Below are 24,424 nucleotides of genomic sequence, written 5' to 3' on the forward strand. Positions count from 1 at the left end.
AAACTGGCTTTTGGTTTCTGCAGTAACAACATAGCAATGATATTTAATAAGGAAGGAGGTATGGTGACTAATGAAGATGGAGAAATACTACGCCAGTGGAAATGGCCTGGAGCAGGAATGCTTGATGACCCAGTTATTATTCAGGTAACATTCTGTTCTTTTTATTTGGTATTAGTTATGTTTTCCTTTTATCTTTTAATAAAAATATTTTCTGTAGTTTTTTGGGGGGTGGGTGGGCTATGAGACTGTGTTCTAGAAGAGTTTCTTCCCTTTTCTTTTCCTTTCTCTTCTGGGAATATTTTTGATAGCAAAAGTGAATTACCAGGCTGCTTTAGAAATAGTTAACTACCTTAGCTTGCTCACAGTAGACTTCAACCCTATTTAGCGAAGAAAAACAGATACAAGTTAATTTTCTTTCTCCCACCATGAAGCAGCTCAGGCAGTAATATAAATGAATACTGAGTCAAGGGGCAAAGCAAAGAGGGACTGTGAAATTGTAGCACTTTAACTCTTTGGCTTAGTTGCTGTTCCTTCCTTTTTCCGTAGGAGAACATGTCCAAAACAGCACTTGTTAAGGTATTTAGGGGAAAGCCTTTTGTTTCCTATCATTAAAGACCAGAACTGAAGATAATTTTAACCCCATTATCTGACTGTTGAACACTACCTATGGCAGCTATAGAAGTCCTAGCTGTGGCCTACATTGCAATAACCAACACAGCATCCTACACCTGGCAAGGAGTATAGAAACATGAGTTCATCACACACTTAATTATAACTTGTAGACAGTTAATATTTTAAAAAAAAGAATGTTGTGCTGCCTTACCCACATATAGTACTTCATGAAGGAGAGTACTGCACAGTTGTTACACAGGGCCATGTCCCCATTATGTCCCTGCTTCACCTTCTGTTGATGCACTTCTTGAGTTCATATTAGTGCAGATGTGCTGGTGGTGACCTAGGAGATTATCAGATGGGGGAAAAGCTGGGAGTAAAAGGCATACTCCAATTGCATGATCGTGTTAAAATGGTTTGTTGCTGGAGCATTCCTGGATCTTCATGGGATAAGTGCTGGATGAGCGCAACGTTGTCTGAAAATCTTCAGTGTGATTGCTCAATTATGCCAGGAGTATGCCTTTTACTCTTGGCTTTTCCCCTCCCGTCTAATAATCTCCCTAATCACCCACCTAGATCTGAGGAGTCATGTTCAGAGCTAGTGAGTGTTGTGCATACAAAAGACACAGGAATCTATCCACTGCAGTGATTGGTTATTTTAAAAGGTCCAAAGTGTCTCTTTAAGCAACTCTGATAGTTACAGGTTGGAAGTTACTTCTGGAATTACAATTCACGGACTCTTAACAACCAGTGGTATTGTTAGCTTTGTGGTTCTGGCTGGTATAGACCCCCCCTCCCAGTGTAACATTTGAAAACATGGTCTGGTTTCAAACCTTAATATCAGTGGCAAAGAATGAGGACAAGAAATGTGATTTTAGAATGGTTGGAAAAACCACACACCTTTTCAAAGAAATGCTAAAAACAATTCAGTTTCTTGACTTGTATCTCTGAGCACTTTGTAGTAAGCTAAATGATTTACCTGAGATATAGCATTATTTATTTATTTATTTATTTTCTGCCTCTCCTCAAGGTTCAACAGAATACATGTTAAAAACACACAATTAAAACCACATAAACCCACAGTTAAAACACAACACTATAAAACCACCAAAATATACTTATAAGAACTCATATACATATATATGATTATGTGGCTGGACATAAACCAGTATGGTGGGCATGTGCACACAGTAGAAACAGCCCCTTGCACTTATGTGGCTACATAATGGGAGTCCCATGCAATTTTCCAAACTGGTTTCAGTTTAGGTTAAAAGAGGCATGTGTGGCAGTAAAAGAGTCAAACCATGCAAGGATACTACGCAATGGAGCTGGGATACAGACCTTATGTAGATTCAGACACACACATGAGTCACAGTAATAAAATGCTGAGTGATCACAGCTTAAAAAATAGTTTCAGACTTTGACTTTTAGGCTCTCCATGCTTATTTTGTCAGTGTCCAGGCCTATGAGGAGATTCAGGGATTTGCAGTCTTCCCCAAACTCTGTGGTTGACTGGTGAAATTGAATAGAATATTCTGTAGAAGGACTGGGCTGATTTAATGAAGTATTCAACAGGAGCACCTCAGACTGCAATATTTTGCTGCAAATACCACTTGTTTATTTTCTGTATTCAATTTAAGGTATTTATATATTGGGGAAAGTCCTATTTGAACAATGTTATAGAGCACAAGCTTATTTTTTCTTACTGTAGGTTAACAAGTATGTAACTGTGAGGATCGCTGGACGCTTTGCTGTTTCTTTGATTTACAAGTGGGAGCATGAAATTGTGAATTTGTCTTTGTCACCAGTACAAGGTGTGGCTGTTCCACAGCGAGAAAATCTGGTATGTTGCAACAGTTTAGTATTCAAGACCACACAACATGGCAGTTTCTCTAGAGTCTGTACATCTACAGTCAATCCACAGAGAGTATAACCCTATTTCTGCACATGAGATAATTTTATTACTGAAAGATCTAGTAAAAAAATAAAATGTGTTGTTCAGGGATGGCAGAAATAATAACATCAAGAGAAAAAGGAAGCCCAGTTTCCAGTTAATGGGACTCCTATCCCTATGCATTCTTTTTTTCTCATACACATTGTCCCTATTTCTCCATCAAATTCAAAGTCAGGGGCAGTACAAACCCACATTCATATGTTAGTCAGTAGGGATAGCCTCTGGTATCTCTTACACAGATTAAGTATTGGAATCATTGGATTAGAGTGTATTTTGATAGATACAAAAGTGATGTATTGGGTTTGGATACACAAGAGACGCTGTATTATTTTCTCCTATATAAAGTATGGATCTCAGCCTAACGTATCTCAGTGGATTGCTGTGATGGTAAGATAGATTATTATCTGTATTAACTACCCTGATTGTCAAAGAGGACTTACTTTTTAAGAGGAAGGATAGGAAATAAATGTAGGGGGAAATCCTAGGTTCATGTGCAGCAGTTCCTTGGTCATACACACTCATACTTCCTGTGGATGCTTAAAGTAGCATAGCAAAAGAAAAGAAAGGAAAAACTCAGCATCTCACCATGAAAAGCATTACAGAAGAACAATGGAGGCCAAGCTATGCAGATTTTGAGCAGTGACTTTCATATGACCTGAAGCCAAACAAATAGCAGTACAATATATGCCTATTTTCATACTAGTAATCTAATTGAATCACATAAACAGACTTGCTACTTTTTTGACAGGGTTTATATGATTTCATTAGCTTCACAACAATTTTGTTAGTTATGTGCTTGTCACATAGTGTTAAAACCATAGGGTCTAAATCCAGTTGCTATTCCCAACTACAGTAGAACATTTGAAACAGTGGGGTTTACATGAGTGTCCATTTCCCATTTGATTTTCCAACTGATATAATGGGTGCAATCTGGTAGAAATTCTCCATGGTGTACATGTTATCTGTTGCTTGTTCTCTCTTTATTTTTAGGGTCATATATTCACAGAAGTTAAACTGTTATCTAAATCGATTAAAGCATTTACTGAAACACACAGCAAAGCATTAAAGGAGAAAGAAGAAAATATACCTCTGAAAAAAGAAGTAAGCAACTTTCAGAACCTGAAATAAGTAATGGTAGTATTATTTCCAAACTGTGGTGCTATAAGTTAGGCTTTCAAACATTTCCCATCATCCTCACCCATCCCTGTAAATGAACCAGCAACATATAATGGTATACCGTAAAAAAATCATAATAATCTCAGAACTTGTCTAGACAAATCTAACAGAAATGAAGAGCAGATGTATTAAAAGCTGCTGCAGTTTGTGTTGTGTTTTGCTGAAATCTAGGATGCCATAATATTTTGGTTGATGCCTATAATAAGGGTCTGTAAGTGAAAGAATAGGGATACCAAACCTGGAAAGAAGAGAAAAGATGCAGAAGTGAACAGAGGAAAAGTTCACAGGAGACAGAAAGCACTAACAGACAAGGAAAATGAAAAAAAAATGTGTCAAAGCCAATCAAAGTTGAGTTTGGAAGCTGATACATTATTTCCTGACATCTTTACATCTGTGTTTCCACATGCATTCTTAACTTTGGATGGGTATTACAGTAGTTTGCAGCTCAGAAGTACTGAAAAGGAAAGGAGGCTAAGGGAAAAGACCGGGAAAGATGCATCAGAAAATAAGGGGTGGAGAAAGAAAGGTCTGGAAGGAAAAGAAGAAGAGATAAGATCAAAGGGAGGCCTCCTATAGAAAATAGGAGGTGAAACATCGTCATTAAACAGAGTATGGTTAATGGCAACTATGAATAAGGGAGACAGGGAGCATATTTATCTCTGTTTCATATGTAAGGACCTTATCACATCAGCAAAATCCTGTTCCGAAACGGGATTTAAACTAGATTTAAATTTTTAAAAACCCCGCAAATGCAGGAAGTTTATCATACCACATTCTTGCAAACGTGAAATAACGCTAAGTTACAGTGAAGGTAAAATGGAGAAAAACAGCATCTTTTTACTTTTGGGAAGTTTCAAACGTAAAAAAACTGCCGTTTTTATCCCTTTTGCTTTTGCTTTAACTTCACATTATTTCACATTTGCAGGAACGTCTTCTGATAAACCTCCCACATTTGCATTTTTTTCTAATTTAAATCTACTTCAAATCCTGTTTCTCAGCAAAATTTCACTAGTGTGATTAGGTCCTAAGTTAGGTAGTGGCTGAAAAGAGGGCTTTTCTGTGATTGACCTTTGATTCTAGAATATCCTTCTCAAGAAGCCCAGTGATGCCTTTATTACACTTTAGATGACCATTTCAAACAAGTCAGAAAAGTGCATTTGCCTGTGCTTTTAGTTTAATTAACAGTGATTTTGATATTAATTGCTGGGAATGCCTACATGGCTTGTTTGGGTATTTTATTTGTGGTTTGATCCATACGTATTTGCTGGCAGAAGTGGGTTTCTCTACTGCCTCCTTCCCACCACCAACCCCTAAGCCCCTGAAAATACTAGTCAGGGGCTTAGTCAGATCATGCTGTGTGAGCTGAGCTGGGGTGTGTAAACGGGGAAAGATGGGGAGGATGCTACAATATTAGGTGGAGGAAACTTCTGTGGGAAAAGTTCTGTGAGCAGAAAGCAGAGGTCCTTGTGCTTTAGTCTTTTTACTGCTTAATGCCACTGTTAGGGCTTACATTTAAACCGGTTTTGGATTCGCTTTTGCTCCGTGTTGGTAAACACCCCTCTGCCATTAGTCCCTCCCCTCCAGAATGATGCAGTTCAGATCCGTCATTCCCACTTGTTGAACATGCTCTGAAATCAAATCTTTCCAAAAGAACTGCTGGAAAACTAGTGTTTGGAGAAACTGGGTTTTTTGTGTTTATCTCGCTTTATCGTGACAGAAATTGATCAAAGTATGATCGGAACCAGTTTCAAGTGGGAATGACGGTTATATAAACCGATCAGCAATTTGCTTGAAATCATAGTGAAAACTAGATCAATCATCAGACATCTCTCTCTCTCTCTCTCTCTCTCTCTCTCTCTCTCTCTCTCTGTTTTTTGGTAAAGACAAACTTTTTTTTAAAGTACAAAACAGAGAATAAATGTGCCAAAGAAATCATTTCCGTTCTCCCTTTTAAGTGATAACATCTGCTGCTTTTTCTTCTTGTCAACGTTTAGGATAATTAGTGGTAGGCTCACAGCAAAGCTCATAAAATGGTTAATAGCTGTAGAGCAGCAATTCATGTATCATCATGTCAGGAAAAAAACCAACCAAAAACACCCTCTCAAATAATTTTTAGATGGGAGTAAGGAACCTTTGGACTTCAAGACGATCCAGGCTGGGATTTCCAGGGATTATGGAAGCACTAGTCCAAAACATCTGGAAGGCCAAGGTCACCCATGTGCTAGATCCAGAGTGGGGAAAGTGTGACCTGTGAACCACATGCAGTGCCCAAGGTCTAAAATAATTGTTGACTTCCACATCACTTCCTGGTGGGGGTTTGTAATGCTCTCCAACCCCCAAAACATGGCAAAACTACTCCCCATACATGCAGAGGGCATTTGGGAGGAACAAAATAAAAAAAAATTCAGGTAGGTGCAGCAAGGATGTGTTGCCCTCCAAGTTCTCCTGTTTGGACATGTAGCCCCCAACCCCTCACAATTGCTCAACCCTGTGAGAGACAGTGCATTCTGATGCACATCTGCTCAGAAGTGAGTCCTGCTGATGTTCATGTGTGTGTGGTAATGAATAAACAGGGGATGATGAGATCTTGGCCATGGATGAATTATCCAATGATGATGTACACTAGAGACAGTAAATGAGTTCAAAAATAATATGACAAATTTGTTTCCGTTTGTTTGTTTGTTTTTGCAGCTTGGCCAAATAAAACTTAAGATATTTTAAACAGATAAAACATCTTTAGAACAGTCACTTAGCTTGTAGAATGGAAGCATTAGGCCACCACAGAAATAACATATTAAGCCTTCCTTCTGCAGACTGCTTGATATTTATTGTATTTATTGTATCGATGTATTGATATTTATTTATTGTGTGTTGTGTATGCTTGCACACATACATGTACTTTCCAGTGCCTGACTACTGTGTCCCAAAACATTCATATTTATCCCCTGTCTAGTATTTTAAAAAGACTTTTTGCAGGACTCTTAAAAAAATAATGATTCATGTTTATAATAATAAATATAATGACTCAGAACTCTCTGGCTTAAATTTATTTTATTTTAATTCTTTTGGCATGGAAATAAAATTTACTTTAACAATTAACATTAGCATCTGGCGTCACGTTTGCTGAAACAATGAGATTTTCAATGTGGCTGTGGGCTTATTGTTTAATTGAAATGATGGTTAAAATTGTAATAGCAAAATCTGTGCATACAACACTGTGTTTTATATATCTTATGATATTTAAGTTAGTTACAGCTTGAACTAACTAGTTACACAAGATCTCAACAACAATCCCTCTAAGTAGGTTTTCAAACATATGTAATTTCCAAACCCTGAGAATTCCCTCAGGAAAGTGTTAGGTATATGATAGGTTTGTGTGCAATTTTCTACATTCTTTGCCTCTTACTCACTGTGACTATGATGTTAGATCTGGATTTCAGCAGACAAGTTTTACATTTTGTACTATCTGCAAATTTATTTAAGCAAAAGAAATAAATACTATTAAGAAATCAGTACTAAGATAAGTTTTGTTTGTAACCATCCTGCTTTTCTGTAGACACTAGCTCTGGATTGAAGACCACTTAGTTTAGAAAATTAATACAGTGAGCCCTTGATATTTGCTGGGGGTTGGTTCCAGGCCCCTCCTCCATGGATACTACAGTCCATTGATGCTTAAGTCTCGCTATATACAATGGCATAATAAAATGGTGTCCCTTATATAAAATGGCAAAATCAAGGCTTGCTTTTGGGGTGGAGAGCTGTGGATGGATGAATCCATGGATGCAGAATCCATGGATTCAGAGGGAATACTGTATAGCAGCATGATGTTGAACCTATATCGATGTGGAGCACAAGGCCCAGGCACACATATGAATTCATATCTCTAAGACTAAAAGGGCCAGTTGCCTTGTGGTCTCAAAAGATATACTTTGCTTGCTCAGCAACAACGTGCATGTTCCTTCACAAATTGTAGCCTTCAAATTAAGATGGCAAGACAAGAATATTGTAGCTGTTATTGCTCTGGGACTAAGAATTAGTGTCTCCCCCCCAAAAAAAAAATCTTAAGAAACCATGATTGGCCACCATTGGTCTGTTTTGGGGAGAAAGTGGTAATTTTTACTCTAGGGCAAATGCTGCATTAGGATTTGCACAGTTTGCTAGGAACTCCTAACTATGGATTTTGTTAGAGAAACAAATGTCTTGTGCATTGCTCTGTGTAGTCACTGTGTTTTACTTAAATATCCAAGGGGACAAAGATACCTCAAAACCCAGAAGAGAATGTAAACCACATGAAAGATTTCAGTGCTATGAGAGAATTAAGAATGCTGAGGCAGAAAATCAAAAGTATCCTGGAAGACTGGATGGAATATTATCGGACAACATTTGGTCAGTCCTTATTTTACTAGTATTTCTGAATTAATTTATCTTTATTAGTCATAGGAATTAAATAAGTAATTGCATGGTTTATACTTTTGGAGTTTGGTAAGACATATCAGCCAAGATCCTATATACTTTTACCATAGCATAAATACACTCTAGCATAGTTGTGTTGAACACCTCAGTTGTCCAAGTGTTTGCACAGCAGGCAATATGAGCTTGAACTCACCTATCACACTGTGGTCAATTAGCTTTCCATTCACCAGGTTAAAAATGAGACAGGCCGGTGTATGTGTTTGCAGATCAGTTGGCTGCACTAAGCACTATATTCATTAAGGACTGAACTCTGTGAAAGCACAACTACTTTTCCAACAATGTCTATGCCAGTGCAGCGTCTCAGCTTCATTCCAGATATAAACATGTATGTAGATCAGTGCAATTACAGGATGAGACAAAACATTACAATTCATAATGCATAATATTTAGCCTAACTTCTGATTTTTGCTTGCAGAGGAGCTGTAACTTCAGTGGAACCATATTATTTTGCTTAATACTTTTGATTGAATTTGTACTGTACTGTATAAAAGACAGCCTTGAATGTGAATGTTGATTTCACATTTTATCACTGTGTATGTTTATAGGATATATTTTGAGATTTTGGGAGGGGGTAAATTGTTGGTTTTCATTTCTACAGAGGAAAAGCTAGTGGAGTTATGTATTTTAATCACACTGATGTTTATCACACTATGCTCTTAAAGAGGTACTATTCCAGTGTGACTCCTCTAGCAGCCTCCTGTTGCATGCTGGGATTGGCAGTTTTAAGGAGCTGAACTTCTCTGCCTGAGAATTCTAAATACCCCTCCTTAAAACTGCCAATCCCAGCATGCAACAGGAGGCAGCTAGAGGAGTCACACTGGAATAGTACCTCTTTAAGAGCTCGTCTGATAGTGATCTGTTGGGGAAGTCATTTGTCTGAAAAACAAGATTAGAAATAAGCAGAAAATGAACTCAAACACAACATTTTGAAATGGAATTTGCACATAATCAGAGATATCCTGTAGATATTAGGCAGACTGAATGTGCAGCAGCACATAAAAAGGCAGCAAATCATTGCTTTTTTGTACCGTGTTATTACTGTATTTCAATTTCCGGGGATGGAAAGAGATGATTCTGGTAAAAAAATTTATATCAAAACAGTTTGGTTAGTTCTGGGTACTATGTTTCCTGATGTTGGCAGAAGGTAAAATCAGCTGCAAATTCTTTATACTGATGATCAGACTAGTCATTAAGGGATAATAATCTTTAAAGCCTTTTATTAAAACATGATGTTAATTGTTAAGAGTCTTTTTTCACAGTGATTCCCATTGTTGCTCTTGTTGAGAAACATGCACATGCACATACACACACATACTCAACATAGAGGCAAGTGTGAGGCTTCTTTATGTTTTGATATATGGGTTGACTTTGGTGGTTTCTTGTATTTCAGAAATCAGCTCACCACGTATACATAAAAGCTCAGCCTTTCCTCAGAGAGGTGGCAGACAGTGCAAAGCACAGTTTGTGAGTGTATTTCTAGACCCCAACACAACACCGGAAGAGAGGAATGGTGACCATGAGACCTCTTTATCACACAATGTTTCTCCTTTCCAGTCTGCTCCAGCATACAGCCACCCAGCACAAGACCTATTGTCTGGTTCTTCTAGGTAAAAGCAAAGGAAGCCAAGTGTACCTCGGTTTACCTAGTGACTTTCCAGTGGGAAACAAACACTTCAGCATTCAGCTGAATATATATTTGAGGATAAATTCCATACTTGGCTCAGAACTTACAGTTTTATACTGCTTCTCTTTTATGAAAGTGTAAAAAGGTTTTTTTCCAAAAAAAAATAATGCTGTGAAGATTAAAAGCAATTTGGAAAATCTTCTAAAACTAGATGTAAAACCAATGCGAGATTTATTCTATTTCTAAATTATTTAAGTTACCAGAACCTCTTAATTTGGTATTATGCTCTCTAGAAACATGGATGCTGATCCATGGCAACAGATAGAGCTGATAAGTTTGCCACATGCTTGGATCTTGCTGCTTAATAATCTTGCTCTGAAAGTATGTGTTAGGAATTCTAGATACATGTGTTTGGAGTAATGGATCCAGTATGCTAAGAAATTGTGCTTAGGAACTGGGATCATAATGTTAAATAGAGTGGGCCCTTGCTATCCATGGAGGTTCTTTCCAGGATCCCCCATGGATACCAAACTTGATGAATGCTCAAGTCCTATTAAATACATTGACATAATGAAATAGTATCCCTTATATAAAACATCAAAATCAAGGCTTCTGTTTTGTAATTTATGTATTTTTAAAATATTTTCATTTTGTAAATTGTTGAATCTGTGGATAAAAATCCATGGATATGGAGGGATGACTGTATACACTGTGTGCCCACTGTGTGCAGTGTTTGATGCAACCTTTAGAAATGAGTTTTATGCACCAGTGTAGACAACTTTAGAATTGCAAAGTTGTTTCACGGCTCTGCTTGGCATGCAGCTATCTTAATTGTGGTTGTTTTGGCTTGCAGAGCTCCCCAGGTATTGAGCACTATTTTAAAAACAAATCAAGCAGTCCTGCCTCACTTCATTTCAAACAAAGACAAACCCCCAAAGTCTCCTGCAAAAAGGTAAGTGAAGCTAAATGCAAATGGCCATTGTTTGGTTTGAATATTCAGAATAGCATAATTATTAGGACTTTTATAATGCCATTTACATTACTGCTTAGAACAGAGGTTGGGAATCTTTTTCACCCCAAGGGCCATATTGGCTTGTGGGTAACTTTTCAGATGGCCAGATGCTTAAAGTGGGAGGACCCATTGGTTGAGTCAGTCCTCTATCCATACAGCTCTTCATTGGGCTCTTACATGCTCTTTAATTATATATATAAAAACCCCTCTCATAGGCTCCAGTGGCAAACTTTGTTTCAATACTAATTTCTAGCCCAAGACAATTGTGATACCCAGGGAAGATTAATGCTTCGTACTCAAGCTCTACATACCCAGAACCACTCCTGCTGCATTGAGGCTTGAAAAGAAGCCCAGCTGCTGTGTGGTAATAGGAGAGGCTTATAGACCTGCTGGGAGGGTGCCACAAGCTACATCTGGCCCACACACTCTACTTTATAGTGTACTATTTACAGTGCAGTTCATACATGGGGAAGAGCCCTGGTGGTGCAGTGATTAAATGCCGGTACTACAGCCACTCACTCACAGTTGCAAGGTTGTGAGTTCGATACCAGCCAGTGGCTCCAGGTTGACTCAGCCTGGCATCCATCTGAGGTTGCTAAAATTAGTACCCAACTTGTTGGGGACAATTAACTTACACACTGCAAACCACTTAGGGAGTGCTTAATTCCATTGATAAGCGGTATAGAAATGTACTTGCTGTTGCTACATGTCCACCCATTGTGTTCAATGGAACTTGCTCCCAGGTAAGTGGATGTAGGACTGCAGCTGTATTATTATCTCAAATACATGTTCAAATGATCATCTTCACTCCCTCCATCCCTTCAAAGAGTAGGGAAAATATGACAATTGGAACCATTTAATATATTAGGACCCTAATTTATATATTATAGTCATGTTCTGCCCTTGTTCCTAGATGCCTAGGGCAGCACATATGGGTCTATACTAACCTTGCCTAGCCTGACAATGTGATGTGTCACCCAAGGCCACCCAATAAGCTGTACAGCAGACAGAAGATTTGAATGTGAGTCTCTCCAGACCTCATCCAACATTTTAATCATCTCCAGACCTCATCCAATATTTTTAACAACACTACCATTTCAGCAGAGCCACTTATTTATAATCTTAAGGTATTTTATCCCAAGTCCTGCATTCCTTTTTCTGTGAGACCCTTTCCTGTTACTCTTAATTCAATGTCAGGTCTATAGCTGAAATTCAAAAATATATTTCATTCATTTTTAATAAATTACCATACATATCTTCTTGTGGTCTCTTCCAACTGTATGATTCTGTAATCTTGTAAAAATGAATGTGTCTTGAACTTTGGTGGTCGCTTTTCTCATTGGATGTACAAAGGAAGTAAACAGGCCTGTTCCTGTGTAGCCAGGTCATCAGCCTTCAGTTGTGGAATCAAGTTTGTGCTGGTAGACCCAGGGGAGCCTTTCAAGCATGTTTTTCTTGTTGCTCCACAAAAGTGCTTGCCTCTTAGAATTTCTTTCGGTAGCATTTCCCAGAGTCTTATCTCTAGTTATCTAGTGTCTGAGTGTCTCAAATACCCACACTGTTTTAAGCTATCTTCAAAACACATTCAGCTCAATTATCCACACAGAAAGAATCTAACAGAATTCTCTTTTGCTTGTTTTTTTGCTATTCAGAACCAGAGAAAGCATTAAAGCTGTGGCTACGTTAGACTTTTAGAAAAAGAAAACAATGGGGGTGGGGCTGCTGTTGTTGCTGCTGCTATTGGAGGAAAAATATTATTTATATTAAGTTCTCTCTTAACAGGTGATATTTGAGTTTTTGATTTTTGCTTTGAAAAGGTTTGCCCTTAGCACAATCATCATTCACAGAAATGCAAGGAAAAATATGTGTGAGTTAGACAAGGGAGGATATTACAAAAGGGAGAATATTATTGTGTACTGTTGTACTGCTTTCTTAATAATCATAAATTTGGCAACCAAAGACCTCTCTAGAGTAATCCTTTCAGTGAAGCCTTTCAACGACACATTTAGTCTAAGTGGATGAATCTTCATTTCCTTGTGAAATATTTGTCTCTATTCTTTCCTATGGCATTTGATTTTGAAACCAGAACATGCTCTTGAAATCATTATTTTAATTTGGGCATCTTCTTTATGTGGGGTAATGAAACATATGCAGTTGGGCACTCATTATCCTAGACTTTGATCCATATAATATAGTCATAAAGACCCTTCACTGTTGATGTGGAGTGGGCTTTTACCTTTTCATCACCTCTGGATTTTTAAAATAATATTCACTATTAAGACAGAATGTTTGATGTCAGATTTCAATGCTAGGAATTAAATTCTATAATTTGTTCTTAATATTATTTAATGACAGTGATGCCCTAGGTGCTATTAAAATAAAGGAGGAGGCTGACAGGAGGGAATGGTTAAAGGTGGCTTAATTAGTATTGGACATTGCTAAGCAAAAGAAGTGAAAATAAACTGACAAAGCCCCCAGAAAAACAGTCTAAGGAGGTTCATGTGGGGGAAATGGTTCACAAGAAACAGAAAAATAATGGGTATCCCAACACTTAGACTAAAATTGTTTTAACAGTCAATCCTTTTCAGGGAAGAAAAGCTAGAGATCTCCAGCAAATTATAAACTACCTAGCACCTCCAACTACAATTTAGGGAATGGTGTGAAGACTGGGGAGTTTATCACATGGGAGGGATTTCTCTTAATTTTGAATGAAAAGAAAGTGAGGCCAGAATGCATTCATGTGAATTTGGTAGTTCATCGAGTTTACGTGAATGCGAATTGCATTCGAACTGACTTCTCATTGCCCGAAAATAGCTTGCCATTGCCCGAAATTGTGTGTGATCACCTCTCACGAAATAATGTTGAACCCCATGATTGCATTTGGATTGCCATTGGATTATACTTCCAATTTCCCTTGTCTGATAACGTCCTACGCTGCAATTTAGCTAATGAATCTAAGAGGGCTTGCCTGTACCTAAAGAGAGATCAATGGGAATCCTATGTAAATTTCAGGTCAGGAGAATAGTATACAGCTGTATGAAAGAAACAACCTTGCATCTTGGCATCTCTGGATTGCTTTGGATTTGTGGGTGTTCAGTTCCAAGATCTGCAGTGAATGCAAAAAAATAAAAAATAAAATATTTTTAAAAATGCAAATAATCACACCTCTTATTATTAAATGTTGAAAATGTGAATGCACATGTGTCAGCATGAAGGAAAAGGTGTGTCCCTTTGCTCTTTTCAAAGAAAGAAGCCAATGGCTGGCAGGCTGCCCCACCTCTGAGCAGTACAGCAACCATCTCTTATGCCTTTGGAACTGCTTTAAGGCCACCTGAGTAAACAAACACACGCATGCACCCTCCTGTGGTCCCCTTCCTGCCTGCTCATATGAGTGAGTGAAGAGACATACACAACCTCTCTTCTCATGATCACCTCATCCAATCCCTATCTGCCTGCCTGCCCACCTGTCTACGCAACTGACCAAATGCACATATGTATGCACACACCCTCCCGCATTGCAATCCCCCTGTCATCATGATCCCCCTGTCCTTTTCCCATCAAGCAAGTATGCTAGTGATGGAACATGTGTGCAGCCAGGTTCAACCACCCCACCAGGTTGATTTGTTTCCAGTCAAAATGGTGTAGTGCAGTAGTGGAGGGGGCAAATAATCCATGAATAATTAAAGCTGCAAAGGTGAAACCTGCAAATGTGGAGTGAGGACTGTATCCGTTTCCTCAAGTTTTTCCCCCAATCTTTTTGTGATGTTCTGGGGTTAAACCAACTTTTGCTTCCTCCAGCCTCATCTCCCATAGATGTCTACCAAGCCTCCACAAATTTGAGATTTTAAATATCCCATTCTCTCCTCATCATTCACCTCTGCATCCACACAAGCTCTTTCAGAACTGGTGAAGAGTCAATATTGTCCTCTTTGCAAATACTCTGGGAATCTTTTTACATCAGGCAGAGGAGAACCATTAGTGTTAGCAACCCCAAATGTTAAACTAGCTGTCAGCTCCAGTTCTTTCAATTTCAGATTATACATCTGTAACTCATGAGTCTGCTCTAGTAATGACTAATACTTTTGTTATTTCAGGCCTTCTCCAATTTAAATTTGTTTGTACCACTGCTTTCTCATTATGTAGTTTCAACAGTGCCTGCCCTGTAGCCCTTCGAAGAACAATGATGGGACATGAAACAAAGACATGCCGATGCAGCAGCTATCAGATTCCGTATGTTACAGACCTGGAGTATGATCATATTATTAACAACCAAGTGTCATCCCCAGAGCAAATCATTGTGGTCTGTGTGACTACTTCACAGGGAACAGCCTATGACCCCAAGACAGATGAGCATCTGGAGCAGCTCTATGAGAGAAAGAATAAGAACAGGAGTATGCCTTGTACACAGGTGGGCCTCTCTAGTATTGATATCCTAGTCTGCCAAATACCTGGTGCAGAAGAAGCAAGCATATTTTAAACATCTTAGTGCAAAAGTCTCTCCTTCTCTTTAGTTGCTTGGGTGGATTTTCCAGAACCTGGGAAAGTTCCCTTTTTGACTAAAACTCCCACAAGCCCCCAACCAGCAAGCACACTGGCTATGCTGGCGTGGGAATTCTGGGAGTTGTAATCTAAAACACCGAACTGTTTCAAGCTCAGTATTGTTGTCCACAAAGTGTGCACACTGGTAGTCAGAATGTCAGTTTGCTGTCATAAACATCAATTTATTGGCATCTTGAAGGTCTAGCTTGGGGGATGGTAGCTATGACTTACTCAAAAAGGTGAGTCACTTTGCACCTATGTGGGCTGGCACTCCAAGTTGACTTCTGGCTAGCAGGCAGGCCAGGGGGATACATCATTAGATGACAGGCAGGTTGTCTGACAGTTGGATCCATGCCTCATGCCAGGCCAATACTATACTGTTTTTATGAATAAAGTTGTGGCATTTCAAACTCCAAACAGATTTTGTTGGTGTGTTTGCTCCCCTTACATGCAACAGCCTCTTGGCAATAGACCTACAAGTGTCCTAGGTCTAAACAAGCATCAGTAACGTAGATATTTTTAGTAAGGAGAAAGTATAACATGGAAATATTTTGACAATCTGTAATGCTTCTTAGTAAGTCAAATGCTTGGGCCAGTTGCCAGTCTGAACAGTAAAGAGTAGGATAACTCAATTCTTTTAATGATGTCTTGATCAGTGGGAATACTGCGTGTCAAACAAGATTTGTTGTTGTCGTCATTGACACATTTCTGTAATGATTCCTGTTTTTGTTTCTCCAGGGTCGCCTAGATTCTTTTCGGCTGTTCAAATATGATATCAACTGCGCAGATGAATTTACAGGCCATGGTGGTTCATTACTGGTAAAAAGGCATAATGTTGGTCCTGGAATGTTTTTGGTAGGTTACAGCTATTTTCTCTTCACTGCTCTTCATTTGCACTTACACTCAGTTCAGTTCATTTGTCTCTTCCCAATTGAAGAGTTATCAGTAGGAAACCAGAGTTAGACATATACCTGAGTCCAGCTCCAAAGAGGTCAGTTTCAACCTCTGGCATCACATGGAATGCTGCTTTGGACAGTGCTACTAAAATGAGGAAGCTGAAAACCCATGTATATGTGCAGCTCTTATGTCCAAATTCATGTTGTTTCTAAGAGATTGTACTTTTTTCATCTCGTTCTCAGACAAGTACCCTTCAGAAGTACTATTCTCTCTCTCTCTCTCTCACACACACACCAGGGACGTAGCTAGGATTTTAGGAAGGGGGGGGTCCAGACTAAGTGCCACCATTATAATGGGGCTTGAGTGCGGCGGCACAGCAGCACACACCATTCATTTTTCTAATGGAAGGGGGGGGGGTCCGGACCCCCAGATCCCCCCCTTGGCTACGTCCCTGCACACACACACACACACCCCGTGTAGACTTTTTCACAATTTTGTTTTTGTTACAACCCGGAATGGATTTAATTGACACTACTTTAACTGCCATGGCTCAATGCTATGGAATCCTGGGAACTGTAGTTTGTTGTGGCACTAGAGTTCTCTAACAGAAAAGGCTAAATGTTTCATAAAACTACAATACCCCAAATTTAATAGCATTGAGCCGTGGTGCCAAGTGGTGCTAAAGTGGATTATTTCTGCAGTGTGGATGCATCCCAATGCTCTGGCAAATGGCATGTTTGTACTGTGGGGTTGGATATGCTGCTTTTTGTCTATATTCCAAAAGTAAAATGGTTACTGCCTGTTGAGTTAGCTTTTTGAATATAGAGAAGAAAAATATAAAATCCTTCTGGAGTTTCTTTTAAACTAGTGCAGTAATAAATTAATTTTTACAAGATTTTCTGTTGTAATAGATTTTTGACTTGCAGAATGCATGAAAGAGACAGAGACAAACAAGCAGAAGTAGACCCCTGACCCACTGAAACAGAGTGTGGTGTTAGCTCACATCAGGATACCATTTACCCCTGGCAAGGAAAAAAAACTTGAGTTAATCCAGTGTTCCTATTCTTGTCCTGGAAGCAAAAGTAATACAGTATTTTCCTGGCTGTTTCCCTGTTAGAAGTACAGTTGAGTCTCCTTTATCTAGAATTCTGAATTTTGAAATATTCCAAAACCTCAAACTTTTTTCGTGGGTAGATGAGACAGGGACACCTTTGCTTTCTGATGGTTCAATGTACACAAACTTTGTCTCATGCGCCATATTATTAAAAATAGGTTTTGATTTCCCACTTGAGCACAAAAACCCACTGGGTGACCTTGGGCAAGTCACACTTTCTCAGCCTCAGAAGCTGGCAATCGCAACACCCCTCTGAAGAAACTTGCCAAGAAAACTCTATGATAGGTTCACCTTAGGGTTGCCATAAGTGACAAATGTCTTGGAAGCACACAACAACAACAAATGAAATTGCCTTCAGGCTATGTATGCAAAGGGATCTTGTAACATCTTTGAGACTAACTGTTATGTATCCCTTTGCATGCTGACTTTCCAGGCTAACACAGCTTTGTCTTTGAATTCTTTTAGGCTATGTGTATACGATGCATATGAAACATATAATAATTTTGTATTATAACTTGGGTCCCAGCTCCAAGATATCTCACTGTGTATGTATATGAAATACAAGTATTCCAAAATAAAAATTCAAAATCCAAAACACTTCTAGTACCAAGCATTTTGGATAAAGGAAACTCAACCTGTTCTGGTAAATGGAAAGAGATTGTAATGTCAGAATTTTCCCAGCAGAGGGCTCCTGTTCATCTACAATTTAGCTTTTCATTAATCTCTAAACAAGATATCTCTTCCATTTTGATCTAAGCACAGCTTTCTTTCTTTTTTTAACTGTTATAATGCTATTTAGAACCAGAGTCTAAACCATTAAACTTGACTCCCTTTATATGTCCTATAGACAAGACCATGATTAGGACCGTTTACAGAGGCATGGGATGTAATATTAACAGATCACACATAAAATGCAGAGGTTATGTAAGAACCATGCTTGCAGTACTGGAGACCACTTTTTAAAAATTCTTCAGAGGCAAAGCTAATTTTTTTATCTCTCTGTCCTAATCATAGGCATGTTTACTTGGAGGAAAGTCCTACCAAGTTGAAAGTGAGACTTTCCCAAAATATTGTAGATAACATTACAGTCCACGTTTTATAAATTAAGTTTTGCATATTCTTTTCCAAAAAAACTGACAAGTAACAGTTAGTAGATGTTGTATTTTACAGAGTTCATAAGCAGTAAAAATTGGGAGTTATTTTCATGTTGTGTTCAATTTTTTTAAATTGCATTTGGCTTAACTGAGCCAATTGCCTTCATTGAAAAAAGCCAATTTCATATACTGCATATACGTGACAATAAATCAATTTCATGTATAAGTCAAGGGTAGATTTGGGAGCCAAAATTAGGGATTTTGATATGACCAATGGATAAGTTGAGAGTAATACCTAGAGGCATGTAACAAAGAATATGAAGCAAAGGAAGACAATGTCAAAGAATATACAAAATTCCAGCAGACATTGTGCTCAAATTAAAAGCTGGATGGATGAGAGTATAATGGGGGTCAGTCCTTCCAGGACAGATTATACTCTTGCCTTTCACCAGGGGATGGTTCTTTTTAAAATAAGTATTAGTACAGTACTTACAATGACCCGTGGATAAGTCAACACAGTTTTGGGGGTCAATTTTTTGACTAAAATTTCTAGACTTATACATGAGTATATATAGTAGACAGCTTTTGTGCTAATAATGGCAGTCCTCTGGAGGACGGGTGTGGAGAAGGCATGTTGGAGAAATAGCTCTTTCCAGGCTCTGCAGGAGATCCATAGGGGCAGGGGGCAAGCAGAAGTTGTTGCCCCAGTCCCTTTTCACTGTGCCAGCTTTCTAACAGACATGTTAATCTTTTTTCTCTATTATTGTTTGGAGGTCTGCTATATTTGATTAGGGTTCTCTTTCTGTTTTGCTGTTAAATTCATTAAGAAAATATTGGATGCAAGATTAGGATTAAAAGCATTTTCTTTAAAATATATCTCCACTTTCCAAGTGGCCCTGTTCAATTCCATTTAAAAACAAACAATGACCAAGTATCAATGTTTAAAATTATTTTTTCTCTGCTTGCCTTTTCATTACAAATATCCTACAATTCAAGAGAAGCAACCCCCATCCTGACTGTCCTCTTTCTAAATTCCCTCTGATTCAGCAGGATTTCCTTTTTGGATAAGTGTTAGACACAGACCTGTAGCTGACTGTGCTGTCATCAGTTTGGTGAATCTTTTGTCCTTCCCATCTCCCTCTGGAAGATAAAAACCTGATAGAGAAGCTTGTATGAGTTCCTAGTTAGAATCATTAAAATAGGCACTCACTGACTCTTGACTCTGACTCTGTTTTGCTCAAAAGTAAACATTATGTGGTATAGCAACTTGGAGTGCAGGAATTAGAAGTGAAAATGGTTTGCTTTTTATTTTTGTGCCCCAAGAGTTGCGTTCTAGTTCCTAATCCTAATGGGCAATAAAAGGCCTCTTAAATATACTGCACCTACTGATATACACAAGGCAAGCTATTTTTCAGGGATATTGCGGTATTATTATTTGGTGTCAATTTCAATTGATGGTGACCTTATGAATGAGAAGCATTCAAGAGCCATGATCATTTGCTGCCCTGCTCCAGTCTTGCAAACTCAGGGCTGTGGCTTCCTTGATCGATTCAATCCAACTTTCCCTCTTCCTACTGCCTTCCACATTGATGATAATTGTATTTTCAAATAGCTATTCATGATATGTCCAAGGTATAGTGGGCTCAGTTTAGTCATCCTGGCTTGTAGTGAGAGATCAGACCTGATTGACACTCTTCTTGTATACCTTCAAGCAGTTTCTTACCTATTGTGACTATCATGGTGTTTTCTTGGCAAGTTTCTCCAGAGAGGGTTTGCCATTGCCATCCTCTGAGGCTGAGAATGTGATTTGCCCAAGGTCACCCAGTAGGTTTACATGGTTGAGCCAGAATTCAAACTCTGGTTTCCAGAGGCATAGTCCAATGCTCAAGCCATTACACCACACTGGCTCCCTGATTTACTCTTGGACCAATTTAAATTGTCTTTTTGGTAGCCCATGGTATTGGTAGAACTCTTGCCTAGCAGCACGTTTCACATTTCAATGACAGAACACCTTTGAAATAGCTGTATACAAAACAATGACCAAAACCCAGAGCTTTCCCCCCTATGTTTTCAATTCCTGGTCTGTATCCAACTGCATACTTCTGCTGGCAGCGGCTACTTCCACAAATGGAAGAGTGGATGAGTCCCCTCCATCCTGCTCCACCCACAGCCTGAAACCATACTCAGACAGATGGAAAAACCTCTGCAAGATTTTGGTACCACAGAATGGTGCATAGACAAGGGAAAGAATATCCCAACACTATCATGTCATATTGGATTTAGCCTATTATTGAGCTCCCATGGTTTTTCCTATCTGTGAGGAGGGGAGCAGAAGCAAACCCCCTCAGATGGGAAGGGCCCACAGTATTTCCAAAAATAAAACAAAAGAGATGAAGGCATCCAAACTGTTCAACTTTATGTTGTTCTAAAATATAATTTTCACAATTAAATTGTCTGTAAACTGAAATAGTTGATACAGATTAGATTATTGATAACTAGGATGAGCAAAGGGATTATAAGGCATTTATTGTTAAAAAGTAATGGAAAAGAATGCACTACTTTGTTATTTTCAAGACAACTGAACTGAAGAAATCTCTGTGAGATACGACATTCTCTGCCAACAAAAAGTGTTAAGAGCACACTATAAATTGCTAGTTACACTGATGCATAATTTGTGAAAACAGGTTAAATGACTCACAAGATCATTACATAAAATATTCTAGGCCATTATCTCTGTTTTGGGAGTATTGCATGTTGTTATTTTTACATTTCTATGTTGCCATGGCTGACTGGATGTGAACCAAAATGAAAACCAAAGGTAATAGTACAATCCTGTGGTTGAATTCCATATGGAATATTTTTCAACCTGTGTCCCTGAAGCTTACACTGAATAAAATGTCAGAAGATAAATTTTAGGAATGCCTTGGTTCATTACCAGCAAGTAATATGTGGCCATTCCAGATTTAGCAACCAGCTGTGGTTGCACATAGAAGGTAATGGAACATGGACACAACCAAAGGTCTGCATTAAGACTGACACATATGGTAGGTTTTTGAGCTGTTGAAGAACAAGAAAAAAAGACACAAATTCCCAAACTTAAACCACAGATTGAATTTGAAGAGTGTGATGCCATGACATACTAGTTCCATCTTTATATACCTTATGCATTATATAAACATTATAGAAAATACAACTACCATTCAATTTCTTTATGTGAAGGGATTTTGTAGCACCTTAGAGACTAATGCTGCATCCATACAGCAAAAACAATCCAGTTTGACACCACGTTAACTGCCATGGCTCAATGCTATAGAATTCTGGAACTGTAGTTTTGTGAGACATATAGCCTTCTCTGTTAGAAAACTCTCAAGCCACAATTCCCAAAATTCCACAGCATCGACCCATGGCAGTGAAAGTGGTGTCTAACTAGATTGTTTCAGCAGTGCAGATATATTTCTACATGAAAGAAATAAACTAGTAGTATGAGCTATCATAGACTTGAGCCCACTTTCTCAGATTCTTGTTACATGCATCTGAGGGTAGGTTCAAGTACACCACAGGTCAAGCTACCAGCTTCTGTCTGTCACTTAGTCTCTAAGGTGCTACAAGATCCCTTTGCATACTCATTTTCCAAACTAACATGGCTAGGTCTTTGAATTCATTCATTTTCTTTGCTGCTCTCTCATAAATGTCAACGGAAGTAAGATGATTATTTGAGCTGTCAACCCATGCCAACATTTTTAGTGGATTTTCCATTCTTCTCACATCCTGATATCTTATTTATTTTTGGCAGATGTACATCCAAGGAAAGCTGCTTTTTGCCAACTACATTTTCAATGGATACAGCAAATCTGTGAAAGACCTTCAGAAACAAATTGTCCTAACAAGGAGCAACTACAATAGGTGCTACTATTTACCTGCTGATTATAGATTCAGGTATTATATTCTACAACACCATTGATTCTGTGACTCCTTTTGTCTATGTCCAGTTTTGTTGCAGCACATCTTACAGTGATTGTGACAAGATAGCATTTGGTTCCAAAGGGCAAATTCACAGACTGGTGGCACATTTAAGTTGTTTTACTTTCTTTTCCTTTATGAAAACAGTGGTAAAATTCAGTAATTTAAAAATTATGTAACAAACTATTTTTTTAAATTTTATTTGATAGATTAAAGTTTATGTAAATAGGTAGTTGATGTAAGCACACTTTAAGGCATGCTAGTTTAATTGGAGGCTATTGGTTTTAATGTGTTTTAGAATCTGAGAATCTGCAGTGACATTTCGACACAGTGCTAAACTAATGTATATACTCATCTCTACATTGAAAAATTTATGTCAAAAAACAAACCCCCAAAATCTGGGTCAATTTATTAATGGGTCAATATGGTATATTGTAATGCCTATTCAAAAAAATGGCAGCAGTTTTTTTTGGAGTTTCCCCATTATGGCAAAAAGAACAAATGGGGTGGGTGTTTCTTTCAGACTCTCTTGATATGGACTAAGCTCCCAGACTCCAAGTTTAGCTCTTGCTGGGAGAGCCTGAAGGAAGCAATGTCCTCCATTCATTTTCGCTTTGGAAGCTTCTTTAGAGGGCTTCCCCAGTGTAGCAGAGAGATCAAATGGCTTGGGTGTTTCTTTTAAGTTCTCTTGACAGACTAAGCTCCAAAGGTCAATGCCTCTCTCTCTCTCTCTCTCTCTCTCTCTTTCTAAGTTGGCTTCTTTTGGGGTGAGAAGATGGGTGGCAGAGAGAAGACGGAGAGGGCAGGCAAAATACAAGAAACCAGCCACTCCTTCAGCTGTATCAGAAGAACCTGGCAGAAGTGGTGAGCCAAGAAACAGAGGTGGCGATGAAGATTTGGGGGGTTCCTCACCTGCCCTTGGTTGATCACAGATGGCCTGCTTGTCTTCTCAAAGAAGGTGGAGAGGAGGAGTAAGAGGAGACAAACAGACCCCACTACTGCTGTTTCTTTGCTCAGCACTTCTGCTGGATCCCTCCACTTCTGTTGGAAAAGCAGATAATTTATTGTCTTTTGCCTATCTTCTCCAGCTCCTCTCCACCACCCAACCACATTTTCTACAGTGGAGAGGAGCAGGAGAAGGCAAATAAAAGACAAAAAAACCAGAAATAAATAAATAAATAAATAACACCAGCTGCTCCCCCAGGATCTGGAGAGGGCAATGACCAGATGAGTGGAGCTTGCTTTCAGGTTAACTGGTTGGCAAGATAGAAAGGCCGGTTGATGGCAAAAGGGAGTGAGCGGTCAGTACCAGCTCCTGCATCACCAGGGGATGTCCACCCCTCACAGAAGCAGGGAGTGAAGAAACTGCAGCAATGACAAGGGATTGATTTATACACAAATATATATGGAGCGTGAATGGAATTAAAATGCTCGAGTATTGGGCTTATGTCTATGCTCTTTAACTCTTCTGGCACGACAATTTGCTTCAGTTTTAAACTATCATGTTGCTATGTTTGAATAAAGCACTATGTTTTCTTTTAACTATGGTTTATATGAACACATTAGGATTATAAACCATAGTTCAAACTAGAATCCAGACATTTTATCGCGTTTGGACATAACCAAAAACTGCATCTAGCAGGAAAGTGTGCGCAGTTTATCTCCTCACAGCCAGACTAAAGAAAGACAGAGAAGGGAAATATTTGAGCATAATAATCATCCAGGTCAATTTAACATATTGCTAAATAATTCATCATACTGCTAAATGAGGCAGAGCAGTACAGTAGATTTTTTTTAAAAAAAGAAATAAACTGTAACCTTTATCTTAATTATATGAAGCACCAACAATAAGGCCTTAAGCACCAATGACAATATGCACATGTAAGTTATAAATTAAATTAGTATAATTTAGTTAAAAGATTTCAATGCATTATCTAAAATTCTTTCATTTTGTAGTGACTCTTGTGGT

General features: G+C 38.6%; 1 protein-coding gene across 1 annotated transcript in view; it reads left to right on the forward strand.

The window, feature by feature from the left end:
• Positions 1–24,424, forward strand: part of LOC121931839 (uncharacterized protein C3orf20 homolog) — a 35,080-nt gene that overhangs the window by 5,463 nt on the left and 5,193 nt on the right. Inside the window, exons 3-11 of the mRNA XM_042469914.1 lie at positions 24–144; positions 2,324–2,455; positions 3,557–3,667; positions 7,990–8,128; positions 9,606–9,822; positions 10,693–10,791; positions 14,995–15,259; positions 16,129–16,245; positions 22,289–22,431. Of these exons, the coding sequence (XP_042325848.1) occupies positions 24–144; positions 2,324–2,455; positions 3,557–3,667; positions 7,990–8,128; positions 9,606–9,822; positions 10,693–10,791; positions 14,995–15,259; positions 16,129–16,245; positions 22,289–22,431 (1,344 nt within the window). The remainder of the gene's footprint in view (positions 1–23; positions 145–2,323; positions 2,456–3,556; positions 3,668–7,989; positions 8,129–9,605; positions 9,823–10,692; positions 10,792–14,994; positions 15,260–16,128; positions 16,246–22,288; positions 22,432–24,424) is intronic.

This window comes from Sceloporus undulatus, chromosome 5 (genome assembly GCF_019175285.1).
Source record: "Sceloporus undulatus isolate JIND9_A2432 ecotype Alabama chromosome 5, SceUnd_v1.1, whole genome shotgun sequence".
Taxonomy (NCBI): Eukaryota; Metazoa; Chordata; class Lepidosauria; order Squamata; family Phrynosomatidae; genus Sceloporus; species Sceloporus undulatus.